Raw genomic sequence first — 16649 nt, forward strand, 5'->3', positions numbered from 1 at the left:
TATTTATACGTAGTTTATAACAACAATAACAGTTCGTGTGTGTTTGTGTATGTGTGTTTGTGTCTCGTCTCTTGCTCTCTTTGTTTGTGTGTATGTGTGTGTTTTGTGTGTTTGAGTATAAGAGTAGTTTTTAACAATCTAAGAGCTAATCGGCTCGGGCAGTGGATTCTCAGTGATGCGTATCTTGTTGCTTTGTGTGCCAAAGTAGAGCGTACCGGATGTATCAGTGGTCACATATGCCCGATTGCCATTCCCGTTGCCATTCTCCACATCCAGATCCTCTTCGCTATTCGGATCATTTGCATTGTTGTTGCTGCCGCTGCTGCTCATGCTGCTGCCGCTGCCGCTGCAGTTGATGGCCGTCTCTCGCAGTCGATTGCCGACGCGCAAGCTTAGCTGCAGCTGGCGCTCTCGCTCTCTTTCCTGGGCGGCCTGCAATTGTTGCTCACGGAAGTTGGCAAAGAATATCGATGAATAGGTGTGATATTTGGTGCCGCAGGGAGAACTAGCTGGCGTTGACAGCGGCGTTGCTGTTGTAGTTGCAGTGTTGTAGTTGTAGTTGTAGTTGTAGTATATATATTTTTTGTGGAGGGGGGAAGGTAGTAGTAGTTTGGCTTTTGTTATTTACGTTACGTTACTTTTGGGCATGTTAGTTGTAGTTGTAGTTATTGTTGTTGTTGTTTTTTTTTTATGGGTGTTCTTTATACACGTTCTAAGGATTTGCTGCTGTTTTCATGTTTTCGTTTGTAGCGTGTAATATGTGTGCGTGTGTGTATTTGTGTGGGTGCATTGATGTTGCTTGGCCATTGTTTATCACTTGATGTTGCTGCGATTTGTTGCTGTTGTTGTAGTTGTTCTTGTTGTACTAGCTGCTGATGAGCTTTTTGATGATGATGTTGGCGAGGCGTTTATGAGAGATGATGATGAGAGCGAGACTGAGAGCGCGCTGCATGCACTTAACTGATTGGTGAGAGTAGGGCGCCACCTGCTGTCAGCTGCTGTGAAGAGACAGAGACTCGAAAAAACCAGAAACAATAACAGAGGGAGAGAGAGAGAGAGAGAGAGAGAAGAAAGAGCGAGCGAATTTGTGCATTTGCTCAGCTTAAATGATTTTGGAATTGGAAATCGTTGACTTTGTTCTTTTATTTAGAATTCAAATACACAACAAAAGCTTACAATTTGTGAAATTTTTGCATAGCTCCATTTAAGATAATATATATATTGTATATAGTATATATATCTTTATATATTGGTATTTTTGTTCATTTTGTTTTGTTGTTGTTGTTGTTGTTGTTGTTGTTGTTGTTGTTGTTTTTGTTTAGTTTTGTATATAGCATTGTCTTGTATGTATGTATATTTGTATATGTTAGGTATAAATATAAACTTATTGCTTTAATATATTTACGCATTGCATATGTGTGTGTGTGTATGTGTGTGTTTGTGTATATGTGTGAGTCTAAGCAACGAGCGCCCAAGTACAGCTCAACTCTTGAGGCATGTGAAATAAATCAAGAATACACACAAAATAATATGTGTAATGTTATTATTTTAACAACTGCATTTGTTGTTAAATGTATACAACAATTTACACTTATGTATATCGCAGCTATATACATACATACGTAATAACTAAATGTAATAAAAAAAAATGAATAACATAATACACAATATACGAAGCAACAATTAGAAGTGAAAAGAAAACGGAGAATTACAGTTAATAAAAAAATATACATACATAAAAGCTCCAAAAAAGCTAAAGCTTCAACTTGTTGCTGTTTCTATCAGTGTGTGTGTATGTGTGTGTGTGTGTGTGTGCTTGTTTCCTTGTTTGCATAGATGTATGTATATGTACGTGTTGGTCTCAGCGTGCTGTGCTTTCATCTTTGTTTCTGTGTCTTCCAATTTCTCTCACTCGTGTTTGCCCGCGGCCACGCCCTTTCCAACTCCAATATAGGCGGCGCACTGCTCTCATTGTACGCAAAGCTCAATTTGCGTGGAGCTGCTCCGACTGGCCGCTGAGATTTTGCGTGCCAGCTTTTGCAGTGTGCCCACAGCTACGCATTGTAAATGTTAACGGTTTATATCATTTCAAATATTGCGTGTAAATAAAACAAATAAAACATCAAATAAATTATATGTACGTATATGCCATGTATAAGGAAAATAAAGGTGTTTTATGTGTGTGCGGCAAATAAACGAAATACTAGTTGCAAAAGAAAAGAAGTGAGACAAATATAGAGCAGCTGCTGTACTATTTTGGGTAGGGTATTCTATAGAACTTATAAACAAGCTACGTGTCGCATTGTTTGTCACTTGCAGCCGAAAGCTTTCACACACACACACACACACACACGCATTGGCAACACGCACGTGTCAGAGCCAATGCTTCCATGCCGCATTGTATGCAAGCTTCTCAAAGCTCACCAATACTAGCGCAAGCAAATGACAAACAATTTTATATGTATGTGTGTGAGTGTTAAGCATTGCCTACTTTTTGTTATATATAATTGTAATTTATTTATCAATTAATTAGCTAAATGCATTTCAACTATGTTTTTTATTTTGTTTTTTTTTTTTTTTTGTTGTAGCCATTTTCTACTGAGGTTTCTCGGAGACTATTTGCCATAGGAGTTTTTTGTTAGTTAGTTTGTTGTTTATTGTGTGTGTGTGTGTGTGCGTGTTCGAGTGTACAAATATACATACCATATATTAATATAGTTAATTATTGTTGCATTTGATTATTGATAAGACAGTTTCGATAAGAGAAAATTAATTGAAGAAATAAAAAGATAAATTCAAAAATCGAATTTTATGATGCAGCGAATTCGACATCGTTTCAAACATTCAAAATGAATTTCGTTTTGATTATTTTTTTTTTTTTTTGAGGTTAATATCGGCGCCCAAGGTCATGTGCATTATGGTATTCAGATGGATGCATGACAGGAGAAGAGGCAGGCGAGAGGATGTTCGGCCAGGCGTTATACAAGATATTTTCGTATGTGTGTACGTTTTTGATATTGCGTGTCATGTTTTTTGTTTTTGTTTTTTTTTTTTTTTTGAGAGAGGAATAAATTTCATTGTTGTTTTTGTTGTTGTTTTTGTATGTTGTTTAGCAAAAAACAAGCAGTTTGGAGAAAGGAAAAAGAAATGAAAAACAAAGTAATGAACATATTGAAATATCTTTTCTTCGTTTTTTTTTGTAATTTTTTTTTGTTGTTGCGAAAATGCATTTGTTACGTATTCTAGGAGTTTTGAATTTGGCTGTTTTTGTGTCTTTTTGGGGCGTGGTCTATGTGTAGAAAGTCTTTAACAACTAATTTTGGGGCATATGTAAAAGTAAACGCTTGATTTTCAACAACTTTTTTCAATTTTTATTTCAATAGTTTTTATTTTTTTTGATTTTTTTTTTTAAGCGTACAAATATTTTGGCTAACAAACATATTACGAATTAACTTCGATTTGTTATTAATTTTTTTTTTTTTGCCAATTTATAATACTTATATCAAATTTTGAACAATTTTTATAGTTTGTTTATTTTTTTTTCAAATTTTTTGCAATTTTTATTAGTGGTTGAAAAGCTTTTGCTGTAACTAATGAGATCTTCAATACGCAAACATGAGGCTTTAGGCTAAGTTAGTTAAAAGTATTTGGGGCGAGAAGGCGACTTGGTGTAACTCTATAGGAAATATGCTCTAGTGTTTATTGTGGTTAACACGTGGAGGCTCGGCAGCTGCACTTTGATTGTGATGAGTGGAGTTTTTCTTTTGGAGGGCAACATTGCGATTGTCTGACCGAGAGAGCGTCTTGAATACTGCATGGAATTGAACTGAACTGAATAGAGTTTTTATCTTATAGATATTATTGATTTGGCTCATTCGTTTTTGTTCGAATTGAGGTTTGGTATTGAAACTTTGACTAGAGTAGTAGCAGTTAGATTGTAGTAGGTGGTAAGTAGATTGTTTATCGTAGTAGATTTTTGTAGATTGTTGTTGTAGCAGATAGGTTGAGAGGGGGGTTGGTGGTGGTGGTGGTGGTGGTGGTTCAGTTGTTCAGTTTTTGTGTGCTATTTATAGTCTCTAACACTTACCGTAGCCCTCGCCCTGCAAGAACAGCCGAAAGGCCTCAGCCAGCTTAGCCGGTTGCTCCTCCAGCACCATGGCGCAATCCGAGATCTGTAGCAAAGATTTGATTTAGTTTTCACATCGATTATAAGTAACACTTTTGCACTGTTGAACCTTCATCCAGGATGAGTTAGTTGGATCCAAGCGACCGTTGAATGTCACCGTATCGTCCACGTGCGGCGAAAGTGAGCCGGTTATATTGATGACCGGCATCTTAAGCGTGGTCGCTGCCGTCTCCGCACCAGGTGTGCCTGGAGGTGTGCGCGCCAAATGTAAATCGTTGCGATGTATGTACGCATTGATGAGCATGGCCAGGTTAGTGGGATTGACGCCGCGCTCGAAGTGCTGCTTGTACATCTGCACCAGATCGTGATTGCGCTCCTCCGGATTGCGGCCGAAATGATGCCACATCAGATAATCGATGACGCCCTGTGTCATGCCCTTGGTGCGCAAGAAGCGCGCATTGAAGCTCTGATAGCCCCATTCGATCCAGCCCGATTGTGTTGACACACAGTTGATTAGGCACAGCGCGCCCACCTTATCCGGATTACCATGAGCGAAACGTGCCAGTATATTGGCGCCGGCACCAACGCCAAAGCCAATCACCGACTTCAGGCCGAAATGCGAGAGCACAAACAGCAGCTGTGCTGCTAGCTCATCCATGGTTGGATACACATAGCTGCACGGGCGAAGATATCGATTTAGATAAGATTATGATTCAATGACAGCAGCTTCAAGTGTAAGCTAAACAATAGGAACTTGTAGCTGCACAAGCTTTCTGCCTTAACTGAACTTGGTCGAGTAGGCTTTCAATACCTTAGAGCTTTAATGAGCTTCAAAACTTGTTGTACTTATTTCTTAAGGCTTAATCAATAGCTTAAACTAAATAATTTCCTTCAACGAGTTTTAAGCGTCTTTTTTAAATAAAATTGATTTGGTCTTTCATGTGAATTTACTTTTCATAAAATAAATATTGTATCCTTCATGTGCTTTCAAAGCTTCTCAGTGGTTTAAATGTTAAATGTTTCTTAGTATTTCAGGTGACTTAAAAGCTGATTAGGTACTTTTCTATAGTGACCTTTCAGCGTCTTTCCTAAAAAAAAGCTCTTCAAAGTCTATCATGTGCTTTCAAAGCTTTGTAGGTACTTTTCTATAATAATATAGTTCTAAAATGAACTTTAATGTATTTTTTCGCTACTTTTGGCATTTTTCTACAATTGCAATAACTAATATACTTTCTTCCAGTGTTGTGTTCCTAATTGCTTTCGTTTTGGACAAGAAAACACAACAGCATTTTATTTTCTAAAGCTTTTACGTAATTGTTAAAAGTTGCCTCAATCAAAATGAAAATTAATTGCTCTTCACATTAATTTTCATTCACTTTTTAAGGTTTTTCTTTGTTGACTTTTTGCATAACTTTGTAATCGCACTCTAGAGTATAAACGCCACCTTGAGCAATTATTTGTACAACTTACTCCTCTGGCAATGTAGGCGCACCCTCCTCCTGTCCGGGTGCCGTAACATGATACACACAAAAGTTCTCCAGCAATCCGCGCATGACTGGATAATTGAAGAAGCCAGCGAAACTGGTGGCATCTATTTAAAGTCAAAATGAAAATGAAAATGAAAATGAAATATGCGTTAGCTCAGATGTTGTTGAGAACTCACAGTTGAGTCCCAGGTCGTGGTAGGTGACTATGGCCGGCTTTGAGGTGTCGCCCTGTATGGCGACATGTATGTCGCCCTTGTCTGTGGGCACACGTCGCTGTTCGCAGGCCTCCAAAATGGAGCCGCGTGCATTGGGAAATTGCAGCTGCACCGAGCGCAGTTCGATGTCATCCATGGGATCGACGGGCATAGTGCTATATATGGACAAATATATAGAAATAGATGCAGTTTAGCAAAGATAGTTCAGTTGCCTAACATATTAACTAAGTTCTTTTTTTATTTAGTTATTTGAATGGGTCACTCGTAAACTTGCATCCGGCGGGCCGCTTGGTTCGGTGCTGGGCATATTCAGGTTCTACTTTATTGGGCTCTAAGGCTACAAAAATGAGTTGAATTTGAATCACACGTAACGCGTCTAAAGGCTAAGTAACTAAATTACAAGTTGCAAAAGGAACTCAGGTAAATACAATATTATGCTATAAAGAATTGTATGCAATATTTTTTCAACATTTTTCAACATTCAAATTATGTACGAGTTGCGGTTTGACAGAGATTGAGAGATTGAGAGAGAGAGAGACGGGCGGATGCGTTTTGGTTTGTTATTATTATTTTTAATATGTATAACTATTATTTGTTGTTAGGTTTTGGTCAAACTCAAAAGTTATTACTATGCAAAATACTTACAATTACTTGAAAGTAAAACGAAATGAAGGCAAAACACAGTCTAAAGTGAGTTATGAGTAGGTTTTTTTTTTTTTTCTTAAATAAAAATAACTATATAAAAGAACAAAACTTGTGTTGCTTGAGTTTGTTTTTTGTTTTTTGGTTGTGTAGCGTGAGGGGCGGGGCATTACGCGGCATATATAATTACTATATATATATATAGATATATATCTTACACATGATATGGGGAAATCGGGTTCGTTAACGATTTGGCTGTTTGTTGTGTTGCTTACCCCAGCAGATGTGCCTCCTCGGCAGTGTGTGTTGGTGCTGATGGCATCTTGGTGTTCAGTGTCTTACCAGTTTTGTCGCGGTCTCTGAAATAAATACTATGAGCATGCATGCAAAAAAAAGAAACAAACGAAAACACGAAAACCGAGAGAGAGAGAAAGAGAGAGAGAGAGAGATAGAGGCGATTCGCTTGCTCAAACAAACGAAAAACTCATTTTTCATTTTTCTCGATATTTCAAAGAAAAACAAAAAACAAATTTCTTACATGTATGTTTATAATCAGCTAAATACACACTAAGTATGTATGTCTGGTATATATATATGTATATATATTATATGTACGTGGAGTTTGTTCATGTCAAATATTGAGAGAATTGAGTTGTAGTTTGCCCAGAGAGAAAGAGTTGCGAATTGTGATAAGGCAACGATTTGTTGCTATGAAAATGCCTTTTGATGAGATTGAGATTGAGCATGAAAATATGAAAATATAGCTTACACGAGTGCTCGTGCTATACAAGTACAACAAAAATAACAGTAAACAGTTTTCACGTTACGTAAAACTAAATAAATGAGTCACGCAATGTCATTCGGGCTAAAATGTCGACGACAACGAAAAACAGAAAAACAGCAAACAACTGGCGCCACAAATATGAGCTCTCCCAAGTCCTACCTCACCTCACCTCGCAGAACAAACTAATTCCGCTGAGCTTAATGCCTAACCATCAGACCGTGTGTCTAGCTTACTTGGCCCACAGCATTTTGGCCAGCCTGTATACTTATGCTTCTACTACTTATATACGCACACAATTCTATGCTGAAAACTCAATTAGCTGTTGCACTTATGCGAGCCTATCATCCTCTGGGACCAGATTATCCCAGCTCTGTGCACACATCCTAACTGTTGACGTGCTGATTTAATTGCTTAAAAGGTTTCATTAAAGCTGGAACAAAGTAATCTAACTAAGCTTCCATAAAATATGGGCAAGCAGCTAAATCTTATCTGCATCTGAACGATAAAACATATATGTAGCTGCTATTGAAACTGGATAGAAAATGCGAACAAGAAGAGTAACAGAAAGTAGACAGAGAAGAGAGAGAAAATTAAGATAGAGAAAGAGAGAGAGAAAGAAAAGAGTAAGAGAGAGAGAGAGAGAAGAGTAAGAGAGAGAGAGAGAAGAGTAAGAGAGAGAGAGAAGAGTAAGAGAGAGAGAGAAGAGTAAGAGAGAGAGAAGAGTAAGAGAGAGAGAGAAGAGTAAGAGAGAGAGAGAGAGAAGAGTAAGAGAGATAGAGAGAGTGAGAGAGAGAGAAGAGTAGAGAGAGAGAGAGAGAGAAGAGTAAGAGAGAGAGAGAAGCGTAAGAGTAAGAGAGAAGCGTAAGAGTAAGAGAGAGAGAAGCGTAAGAGTAAGAGAGAGAGAAGCGTAAGAGAGAGAGAGAAGAGTAAGAGAGAGAGAGAGAGAAGAGTAAGAGAGAGAGAGAGAGAAGAGTAAGAGAGAGAGAGAGAAGAGTAAGAGAGAGAGAGAGAGAAGAGTAAGAGAGAGAGAGAGAGAGAGAGTAGAGAGAGAGAGAGAGAGAGAGAGAGAAGAGGTAAGAGAGAGAGAAGAGTAAGAGAGAGAGAAGAGTAAGAGAGAGAGAGAAGAGTAATAGAGAGAGAGAGAAGAGTAAGAGAGAGATAGAGAGAAGAGTAAGAGAGAGAGAAGAGTAAGAGAGAGAGAGAAGAGTAAGAGAGAGAAGAGAAAGAAGAGAGAGAAGAGTAAGAGAGAGAGAGAGAGAGAGAGAGAGAGAAGAGTAAAAGAGAGATAGAAGGGAAATAGAGAGAATAGTAAGAGAGAGAATAGTAAGAGAGAATAGTAAGAGAGAGAAGAGTAAGAGAGAGAATAGTAAGAGAGAGAAGAGTAAGAGAGAGAGAGAGAAGAGAAAGAGAAAGAATAGTAAGAGAGAGAAGAGTAAGAGAGAGCAGAGTAAGGTGGGGGCAACAGAGAGTGTGCGTAAGACACTTTTTTCTATCACAACACAATTTTAACACACACACACGTATAAACACTTAAGTAAAATTCATCAAAATTGCCTGGCCCGCCCCACTTGAATTTTTGAGAATCGCATAGAACGACCCTAAATGTCTTACTTCACAAATACACACAAACACTTAGGATGTAGACTGTGTTCTTTAGTCATGGGCTGCTATGCTATTAAATTCAACATTTTCAGTAAAACTTGGGTGTCTACTGTCGGAAGTTTTGGATATTTCAGAGGGTTCATATTCTTCGGTAGCACAAAAGACCAAATCGAAGCCATTTTCGTGGTAATTAGAGCTATATAGAGGTAAGTTTATGGTACAACAACAATGTTCACTAAGAAAAACTTAACCCAACTCCTAAAAAACATGCAAAATCTTAACATCGGACTCTTATATCATATATCTCCTGTAGCCAGGATCAGTATAACAGCTGTATTTCTGCTTAGGTATTTAGGACTGTTCAGTAAGCCAGCCCCAAACACGATTGGGCTTAATTATAGTCGTGGCGAACAAAGCCCCTCCATAATAACAATAATAGCTCACAATCAGATTAATTGAGCGCTTTAATATTTCACGAACTATGCGTGTACGGGGTTTACCAACACACATATGCACTTTCCAAAGGGTCCTATTAATAGCCTGCCCCAAATCAGCGAGCACAGTTTTAAGCTATTAAAATTCACTTCGCTTTCTAAGTTAACACGCAAAGCTCTGCAGGGGGGTAAGGGCTGGGTGTGCCCGACAAAAACATATATATGTATATAAATAAACACATACCGTTACTCAGAAGTTTGAAACTTGTTGTTGCTTTCTTCAGTTGCTTAAGTGCACTCGTGTATTATTTCCTTTTGGTGCTTCGCTTTAAGCGCACGGCGCCAGACTTGAAACGGTCAGCAACAGCAACGAACCGGTTAGGACCGGTGAGACCCACACAGAACTTGAGAAATGTTGCACAGCGAAAAGTGCAATGACTGAAGTGTAAACAGAGCTTTAACTCTTGAGCTTTAGTCGTTCACACACACACACACACACATGCATACAATCGTATGCGTTAATTGAGTGCAATCTGTGTGGGCGTGCGTGTATGCGCTGTGTCACCGTTACGGAAACATTAATTAAAGCACTTGATGATGATGATGGCCGTAATGAACATAAATAAAATTGTAAAGAACGAGTACTTAAATATGTATCTCTTGCGGACAGAAATAGAACGAAAATCAAGCACAGTTAGCGGTTGACTAAATTATGGTTCGTCGTTGCCGTCGAATTGTCTGACTAGACAGCGACTTTTGGGGATTTGACTGCACTCTAGAGCTTTGGCATGTTGTATTGACAAAACTGCAGGCGGGCTCTGACCTTGAGCCAGGGCTAACTCAGCAATAAATATAAAGAAAGTTGCGCACGTGTTGATGTTAAATTGATGATGTAACTGAGAGAGCGAAAAGTGAGCAATATATACATACGTATACACAATATAAGATAATAATACACATATTTATAAGAGTACATACATATGTACACTTGTGCACCTATTACACTTTGGACAAAATCAAAAGTATGCAAATGATCTAACGCAAACACAAAAGGCTCTCACGCACATGCATCGCAATTAAAGCTGTGTGCTTGAAATAACGGTAAATTAAAGAAGAGTTTATGAACTTGCAGTGGAACAAACAAAGAGAGCACATCAACAACAACAATGAGTAGTAGTGGTAGTAGTAGTAGTAGAAGAAGAAAATAGTATAAGTTTGTGCTCTTGTTTCACTTACCTGGAACCACCACCAACAATGACCACCGGTCGGTCCATGCGCACCAGCTCCTCGCTATCGCTTGGCGAGGATTTGATCGCCTGACCAATTGCACGTTTCATGCTCTCAAAGACGGAGGTGGGCGATGCTGCCTGTGGTTCTGTGGTGGACTGATAGATGGCGCTGCCATTGCCATTGCCATTCATCGCCGGCAGCGACACATAGCCGCCCTCTGATTGCGGCATTGTTTGTGTTTTTTCTTTTTTTTTTTGCTTACTTTCTTTCGTGTGTTCTAGTTGCGCTCTTTATATTACGTAAATGTATATGTATGTTATGCGTGGGCCTGTCACTCTCTCACACTTCCACTATACTTAGCCTGCTCTGGGAGGTTTTCATATGCAGATAAAACTCTCAGTGCGCTGTCTGTGCATGTAAGTGTGTTTGTGTACGTGTGCGTGTAGGTGAGTGCATGCAATTTGTGCACGTGTGTGAGTGCGTGCATTTGATATATGTTGTTTTTGTTGTGGGCATACAAATCATATAAACAATGCGTTCATTTGGTTAATTTGTCACGTGATTCATCAGCAGGCAGTCACAGGCAGCAGGCAGCAGTTGTTGCCACATAATATACACACGCATATAATATATATAAATATATATATATATATATTATGTGATATATACAAATGACATCCATTCGTCAGTAGCAGCAGCAGGCACAATAAACATAAATCAAATAAATCAAGAAAAAAAAAAGAAATAAATTATAATCTAAAATGACAATCAACGATATCACAAAAAAAAAATTTTTTATATGGAATAAAACGATGTTAAGCTCATTTTCATTATTATTAACAGTATAAGAGCGCAGCTATTAACAGCAATTGCAATTAACATACACATGTCGTGTTAGGCTAAATGATCATTTGAGAGCAAATTGAGTTAAAAATGCAGTAATATTCTTTGTGACAAGAGCATAATGAATACATTATGATTGAGAAGAGCAAACACCTTATGAAGTTAGTAAGTGTGAAGCAAGAACAGCAGCAACAGCAACAACAACTACAAGAACAATAATTGTATTTGGCGTCAAAGTTCGTACTTGTAACAAGATATGCAGGCCAAGCCAAGGCTCACACACACACACACACACATGCAGATATGGAGAGAGAGGCACTCACACACACACAACGTCGCACACATGTTGCAGTCTGGCAACCGCAGCACTCAGCTGCTCTCCGCTCTGATTACCCCGCTGGCTCGCTCGTTCACTCAATGTGCATTACATTAACCCAGTTCCAGTTCTATGCGGCAAATGGTGGCTGCTCTGCGGTTTGCCTAAGGGTCTCTTCTCCTAAAGCTCTGGTCACATGGAATTTTGCACAGCAATTCAGAGATCTGGCTGCTGATTAAATGCGTCACCGAAATTTCAACACTTCAAACAAGCAAAAATTAATACAAATAAAGCACAACTGATAATCAAAAGCCAGCACGATGACGTAAACTTGACGACATGAAACAAAAAATATAAAGCATACTATAAAAAAAAAAAACTCGGCTACGAAAATATTGCGTCTTAACTATAAAAAAAAAAAACAACAACAACAAAAATGGCTGCAAATTGAGAACTTTTAGCCAGGTCGGAAGCCATCAAATTAAAAGGGTTGGGCAAGTATCCGAAATCCAAGTGTGAATCCGTAGGGATAACATTCACATACATACACACACATACACACATATACACACATATACATATATATGTGTGTGACTTTACAGTTTGTTATCTATTTATTATGCAAAACTAACGACGTCGTTTCTCATTCTGGTTCACATTGCTGCGCTTAGTTGTTGCTGCATAAATTTATAATAATAGCAATAAAAATAACACAAAAAACTTTTTCCATAAAAGCCAAAGCGAAACGCAGATTTAAGTAAAGCAAACAAAGCGCACAAAACGTTGATTGTATCTCGGGCACTTGAATAACGCGTCATTCTACCATTCTGATAAATATGTACACACATATATGTCGAAACATTTTCGATTGCTGCACTAACAAATACCCTGTACTTTACTATATACAATAGATACTTAATATACGTAATAGATACTAAATTGTATACCAAATTTTATGGTTCCTGCTTTCGATTTGCCAATATACATATATATCGAAACAATTTAATTGCTGTACTAATAGATACCCTGCGATTGGGTGTTTTTCTATATTCAAAATCGATGCTAATGGAAATTGTATACAAAATTTAACAGCGCTTGCTTCAGATTTGACGATATACGTACGTATATGTCGTAACAGTTTTATTGCTGTACGAGCAGATACCCTGTGATTGGGTGTTTTTCTATATTCCAAATTTCTATACCAAATTTTACGGCTCCTGCTCTAGATTTAACGATATGCACGTATATATCGAAACAGTTTAATTGCTGTACTAACAGATACCCTGTGATTAAGAACTTTTTTCATAAGCAACATTTATGTGGCTCCAGCTCTTATAGCTTAATATCTTAGATCCCACAGTTTTTAGATAAATGCATATGCCCATTCCATACAGGGTATGCGAATTATAGCATACAGTTAGATTCCAATTGTTAGTTTCTAAGTGCAAGTCAATTTAACAGCTGTAATCTTAGCTGAATTCATTAATGTTGCTTATCAATTGCAAAGTGGGGCGAGTAAGCTGATTGTCCGAAAGGTATTTAAAAATAAATACAAATATATATATATATATAATTATTTATATATAAACCAAGCGACAAGTAAGCGTTACTTAATTTCGTCGATTTAATTTGAACTTCCCTGTATTACTTTTTCAGTATATTGCAGATTGTATATCAAAAATTGAGCCTATATAGAACGTAATGCACAGCAACCTTTGACCTTTTGGCCTGAATTAGGGCTGCAAATCCACTTGGAATGATTTTATGGGCAACGGAACGTAGCTATAAAGATGCCCCCCGCGCACCCCGCACCCCGCACCCTCAGTCAAGGCAGCAAGTAACATTTGCATATAACATACTATATGGACCTTATATTGGCCTTGTGTAACTGGGCAATCGGGCCAAGCCTGCGGGTTCTACACAATGGCAATTCCGATAATTGCCACGAGCGGAGGTCGAGAGTGTGCGCCATTTATGGCAAATTATTCATAATTACAATTGCATCAGCGAACATTGTGAAAAATTACCAATTGGCAAAATGGGCGGCAAGCTACAAGAGTTGGAGCTGGCCAAAGACAAGCAGGTGAAAATGTGCACTGAGCGAAAAAGATGGGCACTTTTACAATTGATTGCCTCTTTAAGCTCGTTCGTTTAGCTTGACAGTTGCATTAACTGCCAGTTAAATGTGTACGCGTTGACCAACACTGTTGCAGTTGCTAGCCGTGTTAGTGTGCAATAACTTTTAATGTTAGCTAAAGTCTCGATGGGTCGCTCTGAAATTTTTCAATGTGAGCAAGAGCAGCTGTCAAATTGTAAACAAAAATCAATCAGCTGTTTGTAGTTTTCCAATAAATGTGAGGAATAGCTTGTTAGAACTTGAGAAAAAAGTGTTGCATAGGAATATAAGAAGCATAATATAAGATATATATATACTATTTGCTTGTAAATGAAATGGAATATTTATATTTTAAGCAAAATGCTGTTCCTCTCAGTTAACAGCCATTGTGGTCCAACTGGACCTTGCCTTGAGCTCTTTTCGCTTAAGTTAGTTGGCAATTTCGCGCCGTGTATTTGCGCAGATATCGACAATTTGGCAGGTCGCCATGGCAACCGTTGGCAGGTCAACAGCAATCGCACTTGCAACACGCGGCAACAACAAAGCCAAATGCGTGTGTCCGATTGGCATAGAATATAGCGGAGTTGCCTCCAGCCTGACCAAACGGGCCAGAACGGATATTGTTGGCCTGTGGCAACTGCAATTGCAGACGGCCAACAAATATTTGTGTATAAACATAAATAAATTATATCAATAAATTCAAGGATATTTTGTGTGACGTGTCCTGTGTTCTGAAACAAATTGCAGCGCCGCACAAGTGCAAATTATATTCAAATAAGTGTGCTCGGCGGCCACTGAGGGAGAGGGGGGGAGGAGGGGGCAGGTACAAAATCCCATAAAGGAAATGTCACGCTATATGGCAAAAGCCGCGGGGCTTTCAGTGCGCTGCGAACGTCACACTCACACACAGACACACGTACGTGTGTGAAGAGCAGGACGAGAACGTCAACAACGTAGTTCCTGGCCATGTGTGTGTGTGTGTGTGCGGGGGCGACGTGCAGGTTTCTTTACTGTTACGTGTTTGCAATCGATTTGAGAGTTACATAAAAACACAGCAAGGCAGCAGGAGTGTGTAGAAGAGAGCGAGAGAGCAAGACAGAGAGAGAGAGAGAGAGTTGGGTAGAGCGAAAAGCAATTTGGCAATTTGTGATGGACTCGTAAAGTTAGGTTAACTGACCTACGCGCCATATTAAATATGCAGGCAAGTTAAACAACAATGTCAAATAAAAGCAACGGTTATTTGTAGACGACGACGACGACGGCGGCGGCGACGCTGGCGCCGCAGTGTTAACAGCGCCCAATGGAGCCGCAGAAGCAATAAAACTCAAACAAACAACAGCAAGGAGCAAGGCGAAAACATTGAGTGAAACTTTCTGGGTCTGCGTTACGTCAGAGTCATTTGGGGCTTGTCAAAATTAACAACATAAAGCAAATCAAAAGCATAACAGAAGAAAAACTATAAGATGCATTAGTAGATAAATGTGGCAAAGCAACAACAACAACAAGAAGAAGAACAACAACATGCACAACAACATTAACATGCAATGTAACGTCTAACAGGCAAATGTTAACTACCGCTAAAAGCTCAAAGTTCAGCTGCGAGAGAGCTGAGTGTGCTAATTAAAAAAACAACAGCAACAACAAAAAGATGAATGCAAATGATAAAATTGATGCAAAATGATGCAGCGCTTTGTGAATAGAATGGGCGAAGAGAAACTGACGAAGGGGGCATAGTAATAGTTGTAGAAGTAGTTTGTGTAGAAGGAGCAAAAGTGATGAAAGCAACAACAACAACAACAGCAGAAGCAGCTGCTGCAGAGCAAGATTAACAGGCGCAGGCAGTGGCAGGTTGCGGGGGGGTCTTCACGCGCCAGGCCTTTGTATAAGAGTGCATGTGTGCGTGTGTGTGTGTTTTTGTGTGTCGTGTGATTTGTCTCTGCCTGGCGCAGTATTGCGCTGTTGTTGTTGCTTTGTTTTTTTGATATTATCACTTTGACTGTTATTAGCATGTTTTGTCGGTGTGTGTTCGTAGGCGTGTTTGTGTGTGTGTGTGTGTGTGTGTGAGCTGGACACCAAGACTCACCTGACGTTCGTTCTGCTTGTGTTTCTTTTTGAAGAACTTCCAGCAAACAACAACAACAACAGTTATTGTAACACAAATCAAGTGGTTCGGCGGGGTAGACGGGATCTGGGCAGCAGTTTAATTACAAATTTGTGGAAATTTACTGATGTGCGCGTTTGTTGTCGTTGCTTTGAGTTTTCTTGGCAGTCTTTTTGCTGGCTAAAACTGGCTACTCGGTGTATGCGTATGTAGTTAACTGGCACGCACAACAACAGCAACAATAATAAGAAGAACACTCGCGGGGCCCTTTTCAATGAAAAAATCAATATTTGTTTGGTTCTTCAAAGAATGTTTTGCGTTTACACTTGTGTAATTTGATGCTGTTTCGCGCACGCCCACACACAAACACTGTCACTATGCTGCATTGGATTTATTTAGCTGATTGTTGAACACTAATTCGTTGTTGTTTGTCACAATAAGAATAAATTTAAATTAAAATTTTTGTTTGACTAAACTGCGAACAACTCAACTCGATTATGGTGCACGCGCCAGTGTGACCAGATTGTGATTGCAGAAAAATGTGCAGATTTTTTTCTTCGGCAAATGCTATCGGAATGTGGTGGCTGGTCGATAACGGCAGGGCTGGCAGCAATTCATACGATGAAATATCGAAACAGCTGCGACCAATATTATATGTAATTTGTATTTATTTTGTTATGTGTTGCTGCAAATTGTAAGATTATGGGCATGCTTTAATTTTAATGTAGTTAAAATTAAGTTTACATATAGATA

The 16649-nt window shown here is 38.8% G+C and overlaps 1 protein-coding gene across 7 annotated transcripts; it reads right to left on the minus strand.

Annotated features, from left to right (window-relative positions):
• Nucleotides 1-97: 97 nt before the first annotated feature.
• LOC115760555 (protein NDRG3) lies at nt 98-16383 on the minus strand. 7 transcript variants are annotated; one of them, XM_030701953.1, is made up of 8 exons: nt 15879-16383; nt 10527-10928; nt 6746-6829; nt 5790-5983; nt 5597-5717; nt 4236-4800; nt 4088-4172; nt 103-530 (listed from the first exon to the last, which is right to left on the minus strand). In XM_030701953.1, exons 2-8 carry the CDS (start codon nt 10748-10750, stop codon nt 139-141), a joined length of 1665 nt encoding a protein of 554 aa, XP_030557813.1. In that variant the 5' UTR covers nt 10751-10928; nt 15879-16383; the 3' UTR covers nt 103-138. The 7 variants fall into 7 exon arrangements, with proteins under 7 accessions (XP_030557817.1, XP_030557813.1, XP_030557816.1 ...); XM_030701956.1 differs by lacking the exon at nt 15879-16383 and adding an exon at nt 11687-11987 and having other exon boundaries at nt 10527-10924; XM_030701952.1 differs by lacking the exon at nt 15879-16383 and adding an exon at nt 11687-11987.
• Nucleotides 16384-16649: the final 266 nt, after the last annotated feature.

This window comes from Drosophila novamexicana, unplaced genomic scaffold (genome assembly GCF_003285875.2).
Source record: "Drosophila novamexicana strain 15010-1031.04,08,12 unplaced genomic scaffold, DnovRS2.1 tig00000462-arrow-pilon, whole genome shotgun sequence".
In the NCBI taxonomy this organism is placed as follows: Eukaryota; Metazoa; Arthropoda; class Insecta; order Diptera; family Drosophilidae; genus Drosophila; species Drosophila novamexicana.

What these genes read in the sequence shown, in the direction of transcription:
- LOC115760555 (XM_030701953.1), bottom strand. Translation starts at nt 10,750, where the DNA reads ATGCCGCAATCAGAGGGCGGCTATGTGTCGCTGCCGGCGATGAATGGC. An exon ending in GAGGAGGCACATCTGCTGGG is followed by an intron (nt 5,984 to 6,745) that starts GTAAGCAACACA and finishes GTCCATATATAG; the next exon opens with CACTATGCCCGTCGATCCCA. An exon ending in CTTGCAGGGCGAGGGCTACG is followed by an intron (nt 531 to 4,087) that starts GTAAGTGTTAGA and finishes CAACTACAACAG; the next exon opens with CAACGCCGCTGTCAACGCCA.